General features: G+C 37.5%; 2 protein-coding genes across 2 annotated transcripts; both read left to right on the plus strand.

Moving 5' to 3' along the window:
* Nucleotides 1-4,250: 4,250 nt before the first annotated feature.
* Nucleotides 4,251-12,565, plus strand: LOC137726706 (homeobox protein HAT3.1). The gene is made up of 9 exons (XM_068465641.1): nt 4,251-4,425; nt 5,466-7,187; nt 7,391-7,556; nt 7,780-7,903; nt 7,989-8,101; nt 8,205-8,783; nt 9,877-10,248; nt 11,226-11,315; nt 11,418-12,565. The coding sequence occupies exons 2-9, from the start codon at nt 5,764-5,766 to the stop codon at nt 11,733-11,735; spliced, it is 3,186 nt and encodes a 1,061-aa protein (XP_068321742.1). The 5' UTR covers nt 4,251-4,425; nt 5,466-5,763; the 3' UTR covers nt 11,736-12,565.
* Nucleotides 12,566-14,169: 1,604 nt separating this feature from the next.
* On the plus strand, nt 14,170-17,423 carry LOC137727080 (cyclin-A3-1-like). The gene is made up of 8 exons (XM_068466019.1): nt 14,170-14,578; nt 15,533-15,765; nt 15,862-15,937; nt 16,021-16,097; nt 16,221-16,254; nt 16,343-16,489; nt 16,839-16,973; nt 17,129-17,423. Exons 1-8 carry the CDS (start codon nt 14,282-14,284, stop codon nt 17,198-17,200), a joined length of 1,071 nt encoding a protein of 356 aa, XP_068322120.1. The 5' UTR covers nt 14,170-14,281; the 3' UTR covers nt 17,201-17,423.
* Nucleotides 17,424-18,077: the final 654 nt, after the last annotated feature.

Below are 18,077 nucleotides of genomic sequence, written 5' to 3' on the forward strand. Positions count from 1 at the left end.
TAGTTTGTACATTACCATGAATTTGACTACCCTCATCTTCTTCTTTTTCCTCCTCTTTATCTCATTCCTTTTCTTTTGCGTCTTTATCTTTTCCCTCTTCATCTTCTTTTTCTCCCACATCTTTTTTTCCTTCTTCTTCTTCCTCGGTATTCTCCTCCACATGTTTTTCCTTCACTACCCTCCTTACTTCCTTCACCACCTTCGACAACTCTTCCATTGTGCTTCAACAAATTATTTAACACTTCTCTGCACAACATCTTTCTTGGGCTGAACGACATGAATTTTTTGGCACTTTGTGACTTCAAAAGATCAAATGGTATGGCGAACCACTTTCATCTTCTTTTTCTGCCCCATTTTGGTTCACACAGACTTTGACGTTGCCCTTATGCACAGGACCTTCCTCTTGGTTCCCACATGTTGGGCCTCAAGTATGTATATCACCACCTCATTGTCATCATCTAAACTCTTGACATCTTTATACTCCTATGGTGCTTGTTCTCCAAGCAAACCATCTTTGTGCATACATTTAAAGAACTGGCCTAATCAACAGTCCATACAAACTCATTACCTTCTTCCTTTATAGTTCATATTACCTTGTTCCTTCTTGATCCCTCACCTTCCCCTTCCTTCTTTTGCCTTCATCCCTTAATTGCTCCTCATGATTCCCCTTTTCACCCACTAGTTTTTCTTCCTCTCATGCCTAACCATTTTTTTCATCTTTATCTTCTTCTTCTTCCACAATAGTTTGTACATTACCACGAATTTGACTACCCTAATCTTCTTCTTTTTCCTCTTTCTCTTCTTCTTCTCCTCCCTCTTCTTCTTCTCCTTACTCTTCAGCTTGTTCTCCCACTTCTTTTTTTCCTTCTTCTTCCTCGATATTCTCCTCCACATGTTTTTCCTTCACTACCCTCCTTACTTCCTCCACCACCTTCGACAACTCTTCCATTGTGCTTCAACAAATTATTTAACACTTCTCTACGCAACATCTTTCTTGGGCTGACCGATATGAATTTTTTGGCACTTTGTGACTTCAAAAGATCAAATGGTATGGCGAACCACTTTCATCTTCTTTTTCTGCCCCATTTTGGTTCACACAGACTTTGATATTGCCCTTGTGCACAAGACCTTCCTCTTGGTTCCCACATGTTGGCCCTCATGTATGTATATCACCACCTCATTGTCATCATCTGAACTATTGACATCTTTATACTCCTATGGTGCCTGTTCTCCAACCAAACCATCTTCGTGCATACATTTAAGGAATTGGCCTAATCAACAGTCCATACAAACTCATTACCTTCTTCCTTTATAGCTCATATTACCCTGTTCCTTTTTGATCCCTCACCTTCCCCTTCCTTCTTTTGCCTTCATCCCTTAATTGCTCCTCATGATTCCCCTCTTCACCCACTAGTTTTTCTTCCTCTCATGCCAAACCATTTTTTTCATCTTTATCTTCTTCTTCTTCTTCCACAATAGTTTGTGCATTACCACGAATTTCTCTACCCTCATCTTCTTCTTTTTCCTCCTTTTTATCTCATTCATTTTCTTTTCCCTCTTTATCTTCTTCTTCTCCCTCTTCTTCATCTTCTTCTTCCTCTTCAACTTGTTCTCCCACATCTTTTTTTCCTTCTTCTTCCTCGGTATTCTCCTCCATATGTTTTTCCTTCACTACCCTCCTTACTTCCTTCACCACCTTCAACAACTTTTCCACTGTGCTTCAACAAATTATGTTTGATATCTCCTTCTTATGCGTTAACCACGCAAATGACACCTTCAACTCCTTCAACTATATTTTTAACTCACTAACAACATTTTTTTGTCCAGAGTCAGGTTCTCAAGAATCACAACATTTGCATCATCCCCCCACATATAATATTCTTTGTTCCTCTCTGCTTCAGTCGAAACAATTTCTCTAATCCCCACATCCTGCCATTTAAAGCCACATATAATAAATACATTCCTCATACATACAATATTCATAAACATTCACTTTCATTCATAAACTTCAAAAGTTTTGCAATACAGTTATACCTGTCAGCTCTTAGGTTATATACAATTGTAGTTGCTCGTGGATTGGCTACTTCTTCATTGTCTTCCACCACAAAATTCTCGGTGTAGCTACCGGATCTACCATCTTGCAGTAATGTAGGGACTTCTCAAGTTAGGAAATTATTTCGTATGTCCACACCTGCACGCATTCCTCAATAAATGAATACTCGATCACATTAATAAAGACAATATTACCAATAAAATTAACACATATTACCTAAAAAGATTGCGAACATCCTTTGCAACCCCATCCAGACAGTTGCGCACTCTTTGTTCCCTTAACTTTTTCTTCTTCTTCCTCTTCATTTCCCTTACCATCCCCCTTAACTCCACCTCTATCTCTCCTTGAGGCAACAAACGAGAAGCTGTCATGAAGTTGTTCTAAGGAGATGGAACCCCATGCAAAGCTATTGAACCTAGCCATATCTTCCATGAGGTCGAGGTAGTATAGATTCACAACAACACTGTTCTTTGCAACTATTAACATAGCCTCGGCAAAGTATACTAAACCTAGCTTGAAGGCAGTGTCCATGTTTTTACACTCTTTAAACGCCCTTTCAAGCTTCCCACAAGTCACGGATATTTTTTTGGTGACTTTCTTAGGGACAGCCTTGGCTTTACTTTTCCCTTTTTATTTCCTCCCCTTCCTACTTTCACCTACCAACCCTAATTTTTGGGGAACCAGCTCAATTCACAGCCTATTAAATACATCAGCCTCTCTAGGTCTTTAACCCCTTGATTTGCCACTCTACAAAGTGACAACTCATGGACCAATTCATCCTCACCCTGACGGTGGCCAAATAGAATGCCCTAATGGCACCAAGACTTATCCCTAATCAATCCTGACACATAAGGGGCTTGAGATAGGTTGTTAACCCTTCCCCTATATGCTTCTTTTTCTCTGGTTGCTAGTTTAACACCCTAGGTTGCCATATCTTGTACACATAACAATACACACACATCAACAATAAACAACACATAACCTAACAACAACCTGTCACCAAAGCTTCATAGCTACAACATTTACTGTAAACAGAGCATAATTACTTAAGCAATTTCAAGTCCTGTCATAAAATTAACAATAATTTAGATACAAAAATCAATCTCTACCACCATAAAATTAACAATAATTCAGATACAAAAATCAATCTCTACTCAAAACTACAACTTTACCAAAACAACAGATAACGACTCAGCCTCTACACAACTGGTCAACATAGCTTCATAACTTCACAACCCACCCAAATTTCTAAAAAATTTCACATATATCCACAAATTCCAGCTAATTACATCAATGAACATGCATAGTTAACCTTACACCTAACTTAATTTATACTACTTAACAGAAATAACAAAATTAAATTCTAGGGTTCCATTTTCAAAACTCACTAAATTTGAAATTCACTGGTAGAATTAAATATGACATTAGTTATCGCAGAAGCACTCTGAACCCAACTCGAATGAAGCGATAAACACGTCCTTTTTGTGAAACCAATTGCACAGCCTTCAACCAAAGTTCCCTGATTTTCTTCATTACTGTCTAGAATTTCTGTAAGGCTGGACAACACAAGCATAGACCAACTATAACTGGGTTTGGAATGGAAAGCAAGTTTTCGAATGGGAAGGATGTTTTCGACAACAATGATGTATAAGCAAACACGGGAGAGGTGTTTTTGGACAAAGACAAGACTTACTAAAGACGGTATGTGTTGATGTTAGGAGGGGAATAGTTTAAATCCCAAGAAATTTTGAATTCATGTCGGGTACCATTTGAATTAATTGACGGGTTATTTATGACTTGGTTTCACCCTAAACTCATTATGTTGGATTCATTTTTAACTGTTCAATTTTCATCCAACGATCCACATCCCGTCCACACGCAAGATCCGCAAAGATGCGTCCGCACCTTAGAAACAACGTTAAGTCATTTCCCGCTTCCATTGTGTTTCAATCTTTATCTTGCTCCTTGCACAAAAAGGGGCTTGTAGAGTAGGATGCGATAGAAACCCATACAAATACTTGGGCCTGGGCCTAATAAAGCAATCACGTTCATGTCAGTCGCCATCTCCAAACGAAAAACAAAACCGTCTCTTTATTCCTCAAGGCCCAGCCCACTCAGTACACGAAAACACGCACCGCAAGCACAAAATAGCAGAGAGAGAGAGAGAGAACGTAACGGTGGCCCAGATTTATAGAGGACTGTGTTTAGTGTGAACCGATTCTTTTCCCTTTGGCGGTGTCAACAACTATCGGGACCGCACACAACCACACAACACAGATCCGTTTCCCTTCCCTTCCCATCCCAACCTCTTCCCTCCCTCTCTCTCTCTCTCTCTCTCTCTCTTCAGCGGTGTCCACTACTAATTTCACCGGGTAACTTTTTAGCTTAACTTACATTTTTACTTGAATTTTTTTTTTCTTTCTGAAAAATTAGGTTTCTGAGAAAAGAGCATCATGCTTTAGGCCTTGTTGTTGTTGTTCTTCTTCTTCTTCTCCAATTTTGATCATTGTTGGAGAAGTTGCCTGAACTCACTGAGTTTCGGTGGCGAAGAAGTGAGCTCAGCTGCGGATAAGTTGAAGTAGTTTTCTTTTCTTTGGACGGCGTTTCTCGACAACCAAACAGAGGTTAAGAGTTAAGAGCTAGAAAGAATGCTTCTTGTTTTGCTCGTCTCTTTTAGTTTTTGTTTGTTAAAAAATGGGTTTGTTTGAGGATGCTAGTTCAACCTTAAAAAATATAGTAGCTGGACATAAGTATTTACGAATTGATGTAATTAATTGCAAACGTTTAGGCATTACTGCTGAGTTTTGTGTTATTAATTTCAGCATTAGGACCATTTTTTTCCGTGAATTTTTTTAACGTTAACATTTATTTATTTATTTTTATTCTCTAATAAGTAGTTGTCTCTAACAATGTTGTCTTTAAATACGACCCTGTATCTATTTTTTAGTACAATGATATACTTTACGCTAAGGGGAGGGGAGGGGGATTTTGGCTAAGCCACACAATGGGCAACCTAATTTGGTCCATTCACAAGATTCGAACCTAAGACCTTTCACTTACAAGTGAAGAGGAATACCACCAAACCATAGTAGTATAGTACTTAGTGGCAATACGAACTTGTATCCTAACTGTTAAATTTAGATATAGGCAAGATGCATTTCATATGTACACTCTTGGCAAGATTTGTGGTGCTGAGTAAGTTCACACTAGAAAATTTAGGACAATGGATCAAAGGCTACGATAGAATAGGTTGTGTAATCTTTACTACAAATACAAGATTTTCAGTGGAATTCTCGTTCTCATGATCTGTGTGGACGGTGTTGCATTGCGTGGCTAGTTTTATGTTCAGCAAAACTCTTTCATCACTACTTGTTTCCTGTCAATCTTATATTCATTTTACTCCTGCTTGCAGGTGTCTGGTGTCATTCAATGCAACAGCATCGAGAGTGTTTGTATGGTTGGAAATCGTATTTGCACTGTCATTTAGGGGTGAGGCATATTGTATGTTAAAGATTTTATATTTGTTAAATATGATCAGATAGCAGAGTGGAAAGAGTTGTTGGTCAGTTATTATCCTGATTAGTTATTTGAATAGCATTACTACCCTTTCTCTTGGGATTGAGTCCTCGGAAAAATACAACCAATTTCTTCACAGAGTATCAAACAGACAGTTACTGATATTTATCTGTGCATATTATTATCAACGTAATATGGCCGATACTGCACAACTGGATATTCCTCCAGAATGTGATAGCAGTCATGCAACAAAATGCCAAGAAGAAGGTACGTCAGGACAGATGCATGAAATTGGTTCTGAAAGACAATGTAGTGAACCAACCAAACAAAACATTGGGTGCGCCATTGTCCAGAATGAGCTACGGGAAATCTGCAATGCTGGTGAACAATCACAGTCATTATCTGAAAATGTGACTGAGAATTCTCATCTTGAACAATTGGGACTGCCTTCTGAAGACGTGAGCAAGAGTAGTCAAAGTGGAGCTGAAAATGTTTTTGCAAAACAGGGATATCAATCCATTTCTGGATATAAACAAGATGAATCGTTACAAACCACAGCTGCAGTGTTTCCCTGTACTATGAAGGACAAACTGCAATCATTTTCTGGAAACGTGAGCGAGAATTCTCTTATTGATCAAATGGAAATGCCTTGTGAAGATCTGGGAGTGAATAGTCCAACCCATAAAAGTTCATGCTCTGGACAATTGCCATTGGAACAGAAAAATGATTGTGGTTTTGGAACTTCATCTAGTGACCTAGCTGAAGAAAAGCATCCTTCTGCCTCAGATCATGTACAAAATGATCAGTTACAAGCAATTATTCAAGTACCCATCTGTGGTAGCAATGAACACTTGCAGTCATCTAGTGAAAATGTGAACAGGACTTCTCTTAACAAACAAGCAGGACTGCCTCCTGAAGATCTGTCAAAGACTTGTCAGACTGACAAAGTTTCATGCTGTAACCAGACTACATTACAGGAGATCAATGAATTTGGGTGTGGAAGTGTACACGGTGAACCAGAAACACAAAAAGATCAGCTTGACTCTGTACCTGTTCATAATAATGAAGTTACAACTACTGAAGTAGCACCCAGCTCTATTGTTTTTGAACAATCAAGGCCTTGTATTGAAGCTATGACCCAGGATTCTCCTACTGGACATTTGGAACTACCCCTTGAAGATGCAAGCAAGAGTCCTCCTATTGATAAAGAAATGGAACCACTTCCAGCAGATGTGACCCAAAATTCTAGTCTTGAAAAGACGGAAAAGCCATCTAAGAATGCACCGAAGGATAAGCAAAATCCAAAATCAAGAAAGAAGAAATATGTGTCAAAATCTTCCGTTGGCAGTGACAGAGTTCTGCGCTCAAAGACAGGGGAGAAGACTAAAAATCCTAAATTAAGTAATGATGTTTCAACTCTTGAATCAAGTAATAGTGTTGCAAATCCAAGTAAGGTTGAAGGCAAAAGAAGGAAGAAGAGAAAGAAGAGACAACGGAATAAAGTCATAGATGATGAATTTTCAAGAGTCAGGAAACATCTGAGATACTTGCTGAACCGGATAAGCTATGAGAAATCTCTGATTGATGCTTACTCCGGTGAAGGTTGGAAAGGATCCAGGTGCATAAGTTGTCTTTATTTATAATATGCTAGAGGATTTAGATATTTTTGTTTCAGAAAGATCTTGATTTTTTAATACTTGAGGTCTTCTGGTATATGGTGTTTTTGTCAGCAATTTGGTCATGTTTAATTTTCTACTTTTTATGTTGAGTAGTATCTTGGGCTTTGGCTTCTGAGTTCTGATTGCTTTTGTAATTTTGCAGCCTAGAAAAACTGAAGCCAGAGAAGGAGCTTCAAAGAGCGACTTCTGAAATACTTCGACGCAAGTTGAAGATAAGAGATCTATTTCAACGTCTCGATTCGCTATGTTCTGAAGGAATGTTTCCAGAATCTTTATTTGATTCCGAAGGACAGATTGACAGTGAGGATGTAGGAGAATTCTTTAATTTTAAGTTGTTCCACTTGTTAAGAAAATTATATCTCTCCTTTGACATGATTTGTCGTCTGATTTAATTTTCCTCTGGCATGAGTCACATTACAATACTGTTATGTTTTTCTATTTGTGCTTTTTACGTATGGGTTCTGATTTCTGATTCTTTTCTGTTTCGCACAAAAAATGTAACAGTGTATTAAAACTTATATCATTGGGCAGATATTCTGTGCAAAATGTGGATCCAAGGACGTTTCTCTTCAGAATGATATTATACTCTGTGATGGTGCTTGTGACCGTGGGTTCCACCAGTTCTGTTTAGAACCATCACTATTAAGTGAAGACAGTAATGTCCAAAGCACTCCCTTGTGTATTTTTTTTTTTTTTTACTTATTATTGCTTAGTTGCTCAATTATTCATTTGGCTTGCAGTTCCACCCGACGACGAGGGTTGGCTATGCCCTGGATGTGACTGCAAAGTTGATTGCTTTGATTTGCTTAATGACTCTCAAGGAACAGATCTTTCTGTTGCCGACAGCTGGGAGGTCAGGTCAAAAGCTGTTGTGTGTGTGTGTGTGTGTTTTTTTTTTTTTTTTTTTTTTGGCTTAAACACTCTGATCTCTTATCGCACTCCTATTTCATCTGCAGAAGGTATTTCCTGAAGTGGCTGCTGCAGCATCAGGACATAATCAGGAGCACACCCATGGACTTCCATCAGATGATTCTGATGATAATGATTATGACCCTGATGGTCCAGAAACAGATGATGAAGTTCAGGGAGAAGAATCAAGTTCTGATGATGAATCTAAATATGCATCTGCATCTGATGGACTAGAGACTCCAAAAAATAATGACAAGCAGTACTTAGGACTTCCTTCTGACGATTCAGAGGATGATGACTATAATCCTGATGCTCCGGAAGTCACTAACGAACTTAAGAAGGAAAGTTCAAGTTCTGATTTTACATCTGACTCTGAGGATCTTGGAGCTTCTCTTGATGACAATAATATGTCTGCCGAAGATGTTGAAAGTCCCAAGTCAATGTCATTGGACGAAAGTGGGCCTCTTAGAGGCTCCGGCAAACAAAGTTCTAGACATGGGCAAAAGAAACAACCTTTAAACGATGAGTTATTATCTTTATTAGAGTCAGGTCCTGGCCAAGGTGGTGCAGCTCCTGTTTCTGGGAAGAGGCACATAGAAAGGTTGAACTACAAAAAGCTGCATGATGTGAGTGTCTTTTCTAAGTGTATGATGGTTCTATGATCATACCACCTGCACTTGTTGCCTTCTATAATATCGTAGTATGGTATTTATTTCAACTCCACAAATTTCCCAGTATGCTTGGTTGTTTTGAATTAGAGAATATGATTCTTTTCTCCCTTAGACGTGGTAATAATTGATACTTTAGGCCTCACAACTTTGATTGTTAAAACTGTGTCCTATCATTCTTGAGTGTCCTGCTGGTGTGGTGGTACTATAGATAAATGCATCATGTATCTTAGTAATTCCCTTAGACGTAGTAATAATTGGTACTCTAGGCCTCACAACTTTGATCGTTAAAACCTGTCCATTCTATCATTTGTGAGTGTCCTGCTGTTGTAGCAGTACCGTAGATAAATGCATCATTACCTGTACACCTGCCTTATTAGTTGTAAACTGATTTAGGATAAAAAAAATCTTTGACTTGAATGAATTTGACGATCATTGGGACTGGGCTATTCTTTCTTGGAGAGACCTGAAAAACACTAGTTTGTAGCTCGTCTCTGAGTACTGGGAATTCCTCATGTTGTACTTTTTGGAAGCACTGCAATTCGTCTCCTCTGATCCTTGTTTATCTCCACAAACATAGTATCTTTCTTTCTTTTTTAAGAAAACAGTTCTGCTTCAACTTGTAACTAATAGTTATTTGAACTAAATATTAATTTCTTTCTGCACAAGGAATGCAAATCCATGATAACTAAATTCTTGACCACCCTCACGTGGTTTCTTTTCTTCCTTTCTAACTTCAAGATTTGGTTGTGGTGTAGTAGGTGTTGCAAAACTACACGTGCGTCTGAAAATTTTGACTCTTGTAATAATGACTGGTAGTGCTCAGTGCTTCAGAATCAATGGCCCTTTACCTTGAAAAATTAAATAATAAGTAACTGAAATGTATTATGCAGTACGAATAAGTTATAATTTATAACTCCTGTCTATGTGTTTCATTCCCTTGTTAGTTACACTTTCTTATCTCATAAAGTTTGTACTGTGCTTGAAGATCAACTGTTTATCCCAGTCACTAGTTTGCTTATGTTTGCTCTGTTTACCCTGATTTCTATAGGAGACATATGGAAATGTTCGTACTGATTCAAGTGATGATGAAGAGTGGAATGATACTGCTGGACCGAGGAAAAGGAAGAAAGTTACTACACAAGCTCCTACGATGTCACCAAATAGAGACTCGTCAAACGTTAAGAATGTAATGATCACCAACAATATAAAACATGATCTAGATGAGAATGAGAATACTCCTAAAAGAACTCCTCGCGGAAATAAAAATACTCCTAAGAGAGCTCATCGAAAGTCAAAGGTTGAAGATACAAGTAATTTGTCGAACAAATCACAAAAAGGCTCTACTCAGTCCGCTCCTACTAGTGAGAAAGGTGGATCGTCACGATCAACATATAGAAAACTCGGGGAAGCTGCAACTCAGGTATTATGGTCCGAGTTTTTTCTACTCTTTCTAGCATATGAAGTTGAAACTTGTTCTTCTCTTATTCCCCTTTCATATATTATACCATCTTATCTTCGTTCTGTCAGCCTAGGTTTTTTTTTTCCTGTTACAACTTCCACTCAGCTGAGTAAGTAAGCTGTCACGATTATTTGTGCAACTCTTATGTGTTTGCAGTCCTGTTGTATAGTTAACCAAAATTGTCGTTAACCTCGTCGGTTGATATGCTTCCATGTTGATGGATCAACAAAATAAACTATAATGTTATCAACCTGATGATAATTCTAAAAATCCAAGCTCTAGATGGCAATTCTCCACCTTAAAGAAATTGACCATTGAGGGAACGAGTTAAAAAAATGGAAAATTTTGATGAAACGCAGCCTATACAAGATGGGTACTTATGGTACTCAAAATTATGACATGCCGATGGGTTGGCGACATTGGTCAACTGACTCATGACATTGGTATATCAGTGAATCTTTGCACAGCATGAAGTTAGCCCCTATTTGAAAGTTTTGTATTTGTGTACATTGTTCTTGTGTGTACATTCACATGTATATACAATACATATATTATATACTCGCATCCAAATGTCAAATCTCTGGACTTCATTTGGCTTACACCTGTCAACTGACAAAAAAATTTGAGCATAGTATCCAATTTAAGAACCATTCTTGACAGTGTCGCTTACTTTAAGCCTTAAGGTGTAGAGTATCCCTATGAGCTTAGATTTTAGGTTCTAACTCTAAAGATTTGCGTTACTACTTCGAAGTCGAGAGTTAAAAACTAAAATGTAGCAGAACTTTAAACTTTAAACCTAAATTCTAGGTGAGAAGCTCTCTCTTAGTGAATAAAAAAGAATATCATAATGGTTTTTTTTTTTTTTTTTTCTTTTTCTTTTGTTTTTTTTTGCCAAAATCATAAAGGTTATTTGAAATGATTGTTAACTGTTATTTCAGCGACTATCCAAATCGTTCAAGGAAAACCACTATCCAGACCGATCTATGAAGGAAAGTCTAGCCCGAGAACTAGGAATAATGGCTAAGCAGGTCAGACCACCTTTTATCTCGGCATCAGTATTACAGTTTCCCTTATTTTTATAAATGTCGTTACAGATATCATAATTTATTTATCCTGGTCTATTATTGCAGGTAAGCAAATGGTTTGAAAACGCTCGCCATTGTTGGAAAGTGAGTGTGGATAAGAGTGCTGCAGGAAATGGCACTCCCTTGCCTCAAACAAATGGAAAGCAACTTGAACAAGGTGATACACTTATTGGAGATTCTGATCGGAGTGGAGCTCAAAACAAGGAATTACCCAGGACAGATGATCGTAAACGAAAGGCTATAACTCCAAACAATAGAAAGAGAAAGCATAAATCAGATGATCCTGATCCAGAAAACAAGACACCAGAAACTAATAGGAAAGGTACCGGAGTTATGACTAGACAAAGGAAATCAATTGCTTGATTCAAATTTTGCTCCTCAAGGAGAATAATTTTAACCATTTACCCCTTGCAAGAGAGATCTCTTGTGGGGCGAGAAAATCTGGCAAAATCCTGAAGGATTAATCCAAGAAGTGCACCAATGTTTCGTGTATCTTGGTGATGAGCTTGGGTTGTTTCCTGTTTCAGGTGAGTCGGAAGAAATTGCACCCCTCACAGATGCTCTATAGTATACTTCTGTACAACGAGTTCGTCAATTTTAATTACTGAATGTTGTTCTTGCTATCAAACAGCTCCTGTTCTTACCCATCTTCCATTTTTCTGATGCTGTCTAGTCCTGTGCTAGAAATTCACTCGTCACAGTATGACTCCTGAAAGACAATTGAATGTTCGTACACAACCGTGTAATATGCGGCAAAGGTTATGTGTGTGGCGCGTTTAGATATTGGTCGTTGGATCTAAACCAACTGACCAGATGGCAATGAGGGTTAGCTTACGATCGGATTGGAAACCCCCCAAAACTGTTGAATTATGGTGGTGGTGGTGGCTGAATTGCAGTGACGATTGTTTCAATGGTGGCGGTGGTGTCTTGAATGGTTATGGCAGTAGAGATTGGAGATGGAAGCGATGTCTTCAATGCCCAATGCTTTGATTGGAGCCTTAATACTTGTGGTTAGGGTGGGCGCGGTTTGGTTTGGTGTGGTTTTGAGTGAAACCGAAACCGAAATTTTTTGCAGTTTGGTTCGGTGCGGTTTCGAACGGTTTCAGTTTGGTTTTTAAGAAAAAAATGTACAATTTGCAATTTAACATATCAATAAGCATTTCCCAATAGCAATACGAAAAAGACATTTGTTATGTAAAATGTTGCATGCGGTTGTGATGTTAAAACATGTTTGTGCAACAAAAGGGTGTCCCTTACAATGTTTATCATAAAACAAGTTGAATAAATTTGAATTCATTAAACGTGAGTGAAACTTTCATACTAGAATATGTGATATCATGCTTCAAATGAGTGGACTTCGGGCTGGTTTGGTATTGCTGTGCTTTGAAAAAAAACTGATTCTGCTGTGCTGTGAGAATAAGCGGCTGTGAAATAAAGCAGCAGAGTGTTTGGTAAACTTTTTTGTAAAAGTGCTTTTGAAAAAAAAAAAAAACCGTATTATAGTGTTTGGTAAACTTTTATGTAAAACAGATGTGAAAAAAAGCCGATTTTTCAAAGCTGGGTTTTGCAGCTTCTTGTTTTTGGCTTTTTTTCACCCAAAACTGTGAAAAAAAGCTGAAGCTGAATGTTTACCAAACACAAAAACAGCTCCCAGCTTTTTTTGATACCAGCTTTTTTCAGAATCACCTCAGTGCAAACCAGGTCTTCATTAGATCATTGTTCGACTCTTGATAACAAGATTGGTCCACCCTTGTACATATATGTGTGTTTGTGATGGTATAAAATAACAAAGGTCCTTCAAGTTAATGAACGAAATAAAGTGATGAATGATGATATTCTAGTGTGGTTGAGTCCATACTAAGTGTATAGATTCTAACAAACAACCAATTAAAACATGAAATCTAATATGAACATTTAATTAAATATTTATTAATATAAGCAGTGCGGTTCGGTTTTGGTACGGTTTTCAAAGGCCAAAACCAAAACCAAACTGTTTTCTATGTTGCGGTTCGGTTTCAAAACCGAAACCGTTTCAAAATTGCAAAACCAAATCGTTCGGTCTGGTTCGATTTGATTCGTGTTTCAGTTTTGGTTTTCGGTTCTAAGTGCCCACCCTTACTTGTGGTTTAGGGTTTCAGTCTTAAAGATTTTGGTGACCAGAACCAAATCCTTTATTCTGTCCTCTCTACATAATTTTTTTAATTCCAATTAAGTAGACACGCCATTAAAAAATGTCAATACTAAGACACATGTTTAACAAAAGCTCCACGCAAACTTGTGTCATAAATACAATCAAGCTTGACGAACGTGGCAAATTTGGATTTCACAGGATTTTAATGGATTTTTTTAAGTAACATATTTCAAAGGATTTTAATAAACTCTTCAAAACTATATAGATTTTAGCAGGTTTATATGGATTTTTATTATAGATTTTTTTTTATGGATTTGTATGAATTTCTATAGATTTATAGTTGATTTTTACAACGTAAATGATATAAAATTTTGACACACAAAGTAGAAATTCAAATAAAGCAACTACAACAAAAACACTTCGTAAAAAGCTCAAGGTCGTTTAAAATCTTTTAAAATCCTAATTAACTACAAGCTGATTCTAAATTTTTTTTAAATCCTTTAAAATCTTAATTTGATTACCCCTCATAAGTATCAAACTATAACAAATACATACAATTCTCGTTATATATGTAAGTCGAGCCTGACACTTCTATAGGAGTCAAACAAAAGAAAAGAAATCCAAACTGTCAAAACTCAAGAGCGGGAAACAACGATTTCGAAATGGAAAAGTACCGCCATTCTATTCCTTTGTCTTCCCCAAAAGCTTGATAATCCTGCTGACTGGCAAAAAAGGGGAAGAAAAACCAGACCCTCTCTGTAATTCTCAAATTTCAATCATGGACGACAGCGCCATCACCAACAGCAACCGCTCGTCTATTAAGCGATCCTCCTCCACGTCTCCGTCCCTGCAGATTCCTGCTCCCAAGAGGCGAGTCGTCCTGGGCGAACTCACCAACTTGCCGATTCAGGACTCGGATCGGAAGAACCCCAAGAGGAACTGGGTTAAGAGGAAGAGTAACATGATGAAGAAAGAAGAGGAGGAGGTCCATGAGACGGAGATTGTTTCGAGCTCTGTCGACCAAAGCAAGTCTGAGTGCTCGTCTTCTATATATCAGCATCTTCACTCCTTGGAGGTATATCATTTGAAACTTTTGGGTTTCTGATTTATGCTTGTTGGTATTGATCTTCCGGTAAAGAGTTGAATTTGATGATTAGGTTTGTGGGTTTTGATTTGCATAATGTTCAGAGAGTCGGGTTTTTGTTGTTGTTGTTGTTATTTGAATCTGGAGTGAGTTATGGAATCTAATCCCCATGATCTGGTTTATTTCTTGAAGATATGGTCAGGTTTAAATTTCTTTTTATGTGGGTTTAAGCTTTTCTTTTTGTTTCGTAAATTCGACATCTGATCTGTAAATTTTCCTTTTGGTAAGTTCTTCACATTGTTTGGTTTCCATCATAATGTTAAGAATTTTGATTTGTTGTTGACATTAGATTGGGAAGTCACCTTTTGGACTTCGATTCAGATTCATAAAACCAAGTGGTAGTTTTGTTTGGTTTACGTTTATGATTAATAATAGTTCTATGGTCCATTTAATTTATTGAGAAGCTGTAGTACCCGTTTTTGCACCATCAGGCCGTTGTATGCAAGGAAAATCAATAGGATTAATGATAACTATCTTAGTTATCTTATCATGATTTTATCGGGATTTAATCGAATATTAATGGGGTATGTGCTATTAACAGAAGCTTAGCTCAAATAAGACAGTTCTTTTTTAAATTTTACTATTACTAGGTTGAGGGGGAGGGTTCAAAATTATTACAATAATTTAGTGAAACGGGAGTTTTGAACCCAGGTCGCATGGGTAGAAACGCAGCACCCTATACACTAGGATATTGAACCACATACCAAATAAGACACAGTTAAGGTAGTGTGAATTTTTACTTCTCCAATTTAACAATGAAACCCCCATAATTCCACTTATTTTGTCTCTACCTTCATTTTTGCATTAGCAAACACACTTGTATTCTGTAGATAGATCGGAAATGGTATCTAAGTTAATGGCTGACACCGGTAGTGTGTGGTTCAGATGGAGGCAAACAAGAGGCCGTCACCTAGTTACATGGGTAGGGTGCAAAATGATATTTCACCAAAAATGCGAGGAATTCTGGTGGATTGGTTGGTGGAGGTTGCAGAGGAATACAAGCTTGTTACAGACACCCTTTATCTCACTGTATCGTATCTTGACAGATACCTTTCTTCATATGCTGTCAGCAGGAGCAAGCTACAGCTTCTTGGTGTTTCTTGCATGATTGTTGCCTCGTACGAACTTGCATACCTTATACTAGCTTTGTTCCAACTTTAAAAGTTGTCTGGACATTCTTGAAATGGTAACTTGAATATGGTTTTGTGATGCAGAAAATATGAAGAGATTTGTCCTCCACATGTTGAGGACTTCTGCTATATAACCGATAATACCTACATCGTGGAAGAGGTGACCAATTTGAGTGTCTGCGTTAGTGTATTTCTATTTCTCAGCTTTTTAAACTAAATGTTGAATTTGGAATTACCATTTAGGTGTTGGAAATGGAGAGGGATGTGGTCAAATTTTTGAACTCTGACACCGGACCTCCTACAACAAAGAATTTTCTCAGGCAAGATAATCTTTTGAAATTGTATTTTGGTCATCTTGTTTGTCTTGGTTGTTTCTGCTTCTCTTTTCTTTGGACCGATGCGATTGATGTCTGACAACTGTTACTAATGCAATGGATTTCCAGACTCTTCACCAAAGCTGCCCAGGACAATTACAACGTAGGGCTACCATTTTCTGCTGTTCTGATGCTGATTTATACTCTCTTCTTTCTTTGTCTCTGATTCTGTTATTTTTCTGCCTTTACAGTCTGCTGGTGTGTTCGAATACTTGAGTTGCTATCTTTCGGAGCTAAGTTTGTTAGACTACAGCTGTGTCGAGTTCCTACCATCAGTTGTTGCTGCATCAGCTATTTTCCTTTCGAGGTTCACGATCCAACCTGATGTGCATCCTTGGGTAAGAAATAATGCAGCGGATATCGTATAGTAACTAACCTGAGATTTGACATTCCAAAGCCAGTAGTCAGTAGAGGTAGTTTTGTCAGTTAAGAGAGTATTTGATACAGTTTAAGAAGGTAGTGATAACTTCGAAAGTTATATAAAAATTAGGTGTAAATTGTACAAAATTCATAAGAAGAGTGAGTGAGGGAAGAGAATTACATGCAGAACACAGGCATAGCACTTGGGGAACTAGTTATCACTGTAAAGTTGGAAATTAGAATCTTGTCACTCGAGCAAGATTGATGGCTGATTTTTAGAAATATTGAAATGATTTTAGACCACGAATTTACTTGTATATTCTGCAGAGCTTGGCGTTGCAGTCCTATTCCGGTTATGGACCATCCGACTTGAGAATGTGTGTACTTGCCATTCATGACTTGCAGTTGAACAGAAAACCAAGCTCTTTGCGAGCAATAAGAGAAAAATACACGAGGCCAAAGGTAATGTAGTTTTACCTTCTCATAGTTTCGGTATCTTGCGAATTTGGTGATTTATGGATTTCTGGAACCGTATAAGCTCGAAATTTATAGGACTTGTGCTTTCTGCTTTCCAGAAATGTTTATCTGATCATGATGAGTCCACTGTTTTTCGACAGAATAAAAGCGTGGCCAAACTGTCTTCGCCCTCGGAAATTCCTGGAGCTTACTTTGAGGCCATCTACCCATGAACCGTTCAAGTTTTCCACACAAACACATTTCCTAGGAGCAAGCTGAAGGAACATATTACCTCAGGTTTGGAGCAACTCTGGAGATTATGCTGAATATAATTTTTTTATTTTTTCTTTAGAAAAACACAATGTTTGTTCTCTGGACCCAAATATCTGTAAATTTACATGGACGTGGAATAAGGGATTGCATTTTTGTTGAAGCACAAACATTAACTAGTCAAACTACAAACACGTTAGTTGAGAAAAGTTATTTTAGAAGAAAGCACGAAATCGATGTTTTGAAAACTTCACATGAGATTAAGATTTCATATTTTTCATTCTTTTAATGATTTTAACATCAGTAATTATTTATGCCTAATTTTTCTTTCTAAAATACCTGAGTTATTTAAGCTATTACCTTTGTTATTTACGCCTTTGTAATGTACTTGTGGATATTTATGGGTTCTGACAACCCTGCTTGCGATTCCCCAAGTATCTACTTGGTTTACTAATGTACGCAAAGTATTTTGGTTTTTTATTGTACGCGGTGTATTTTTGAAACCATACTACCCAATAACGGAGGAAACCCTACGACCCAATTTCATAGGAGCCTTTTCTTTCTTCTCAAATACCTGCTTGTGATTCCTCAGGAAACCATACTAGCCATAAGGGGTGGTAAAAAATATTGAAAATTCTAAACCGAACTGAAAAAATCCCAAAAAAGAACCAAAAAAAAAAATTTCGATACCCAATTCCAAATTGATTCCGAAATTTTGGTATGAGAATCGGTCTCGCATTTTCATTCGTTCGGTAATCCCGAACCGAACCGAAATAAAGTGTATATATATATATATTATATATAATTTTAAGGGTAAATTACACAGAACTACCTTAACTA

Source organism: Pyrus communis, chromosome 2, assembly GCF_963583255.1.
Source record: "Pyrus communis chromosome 2, drPyrComm1.1, whole genome shotgun sequence".
Classification (NCBI taxonomy): Eukaryota; Viridiplantae; Streptophyta; class Magnoliopsida; order Rosales; family Rosaceae; genus Pyrus; species Pyrus communis.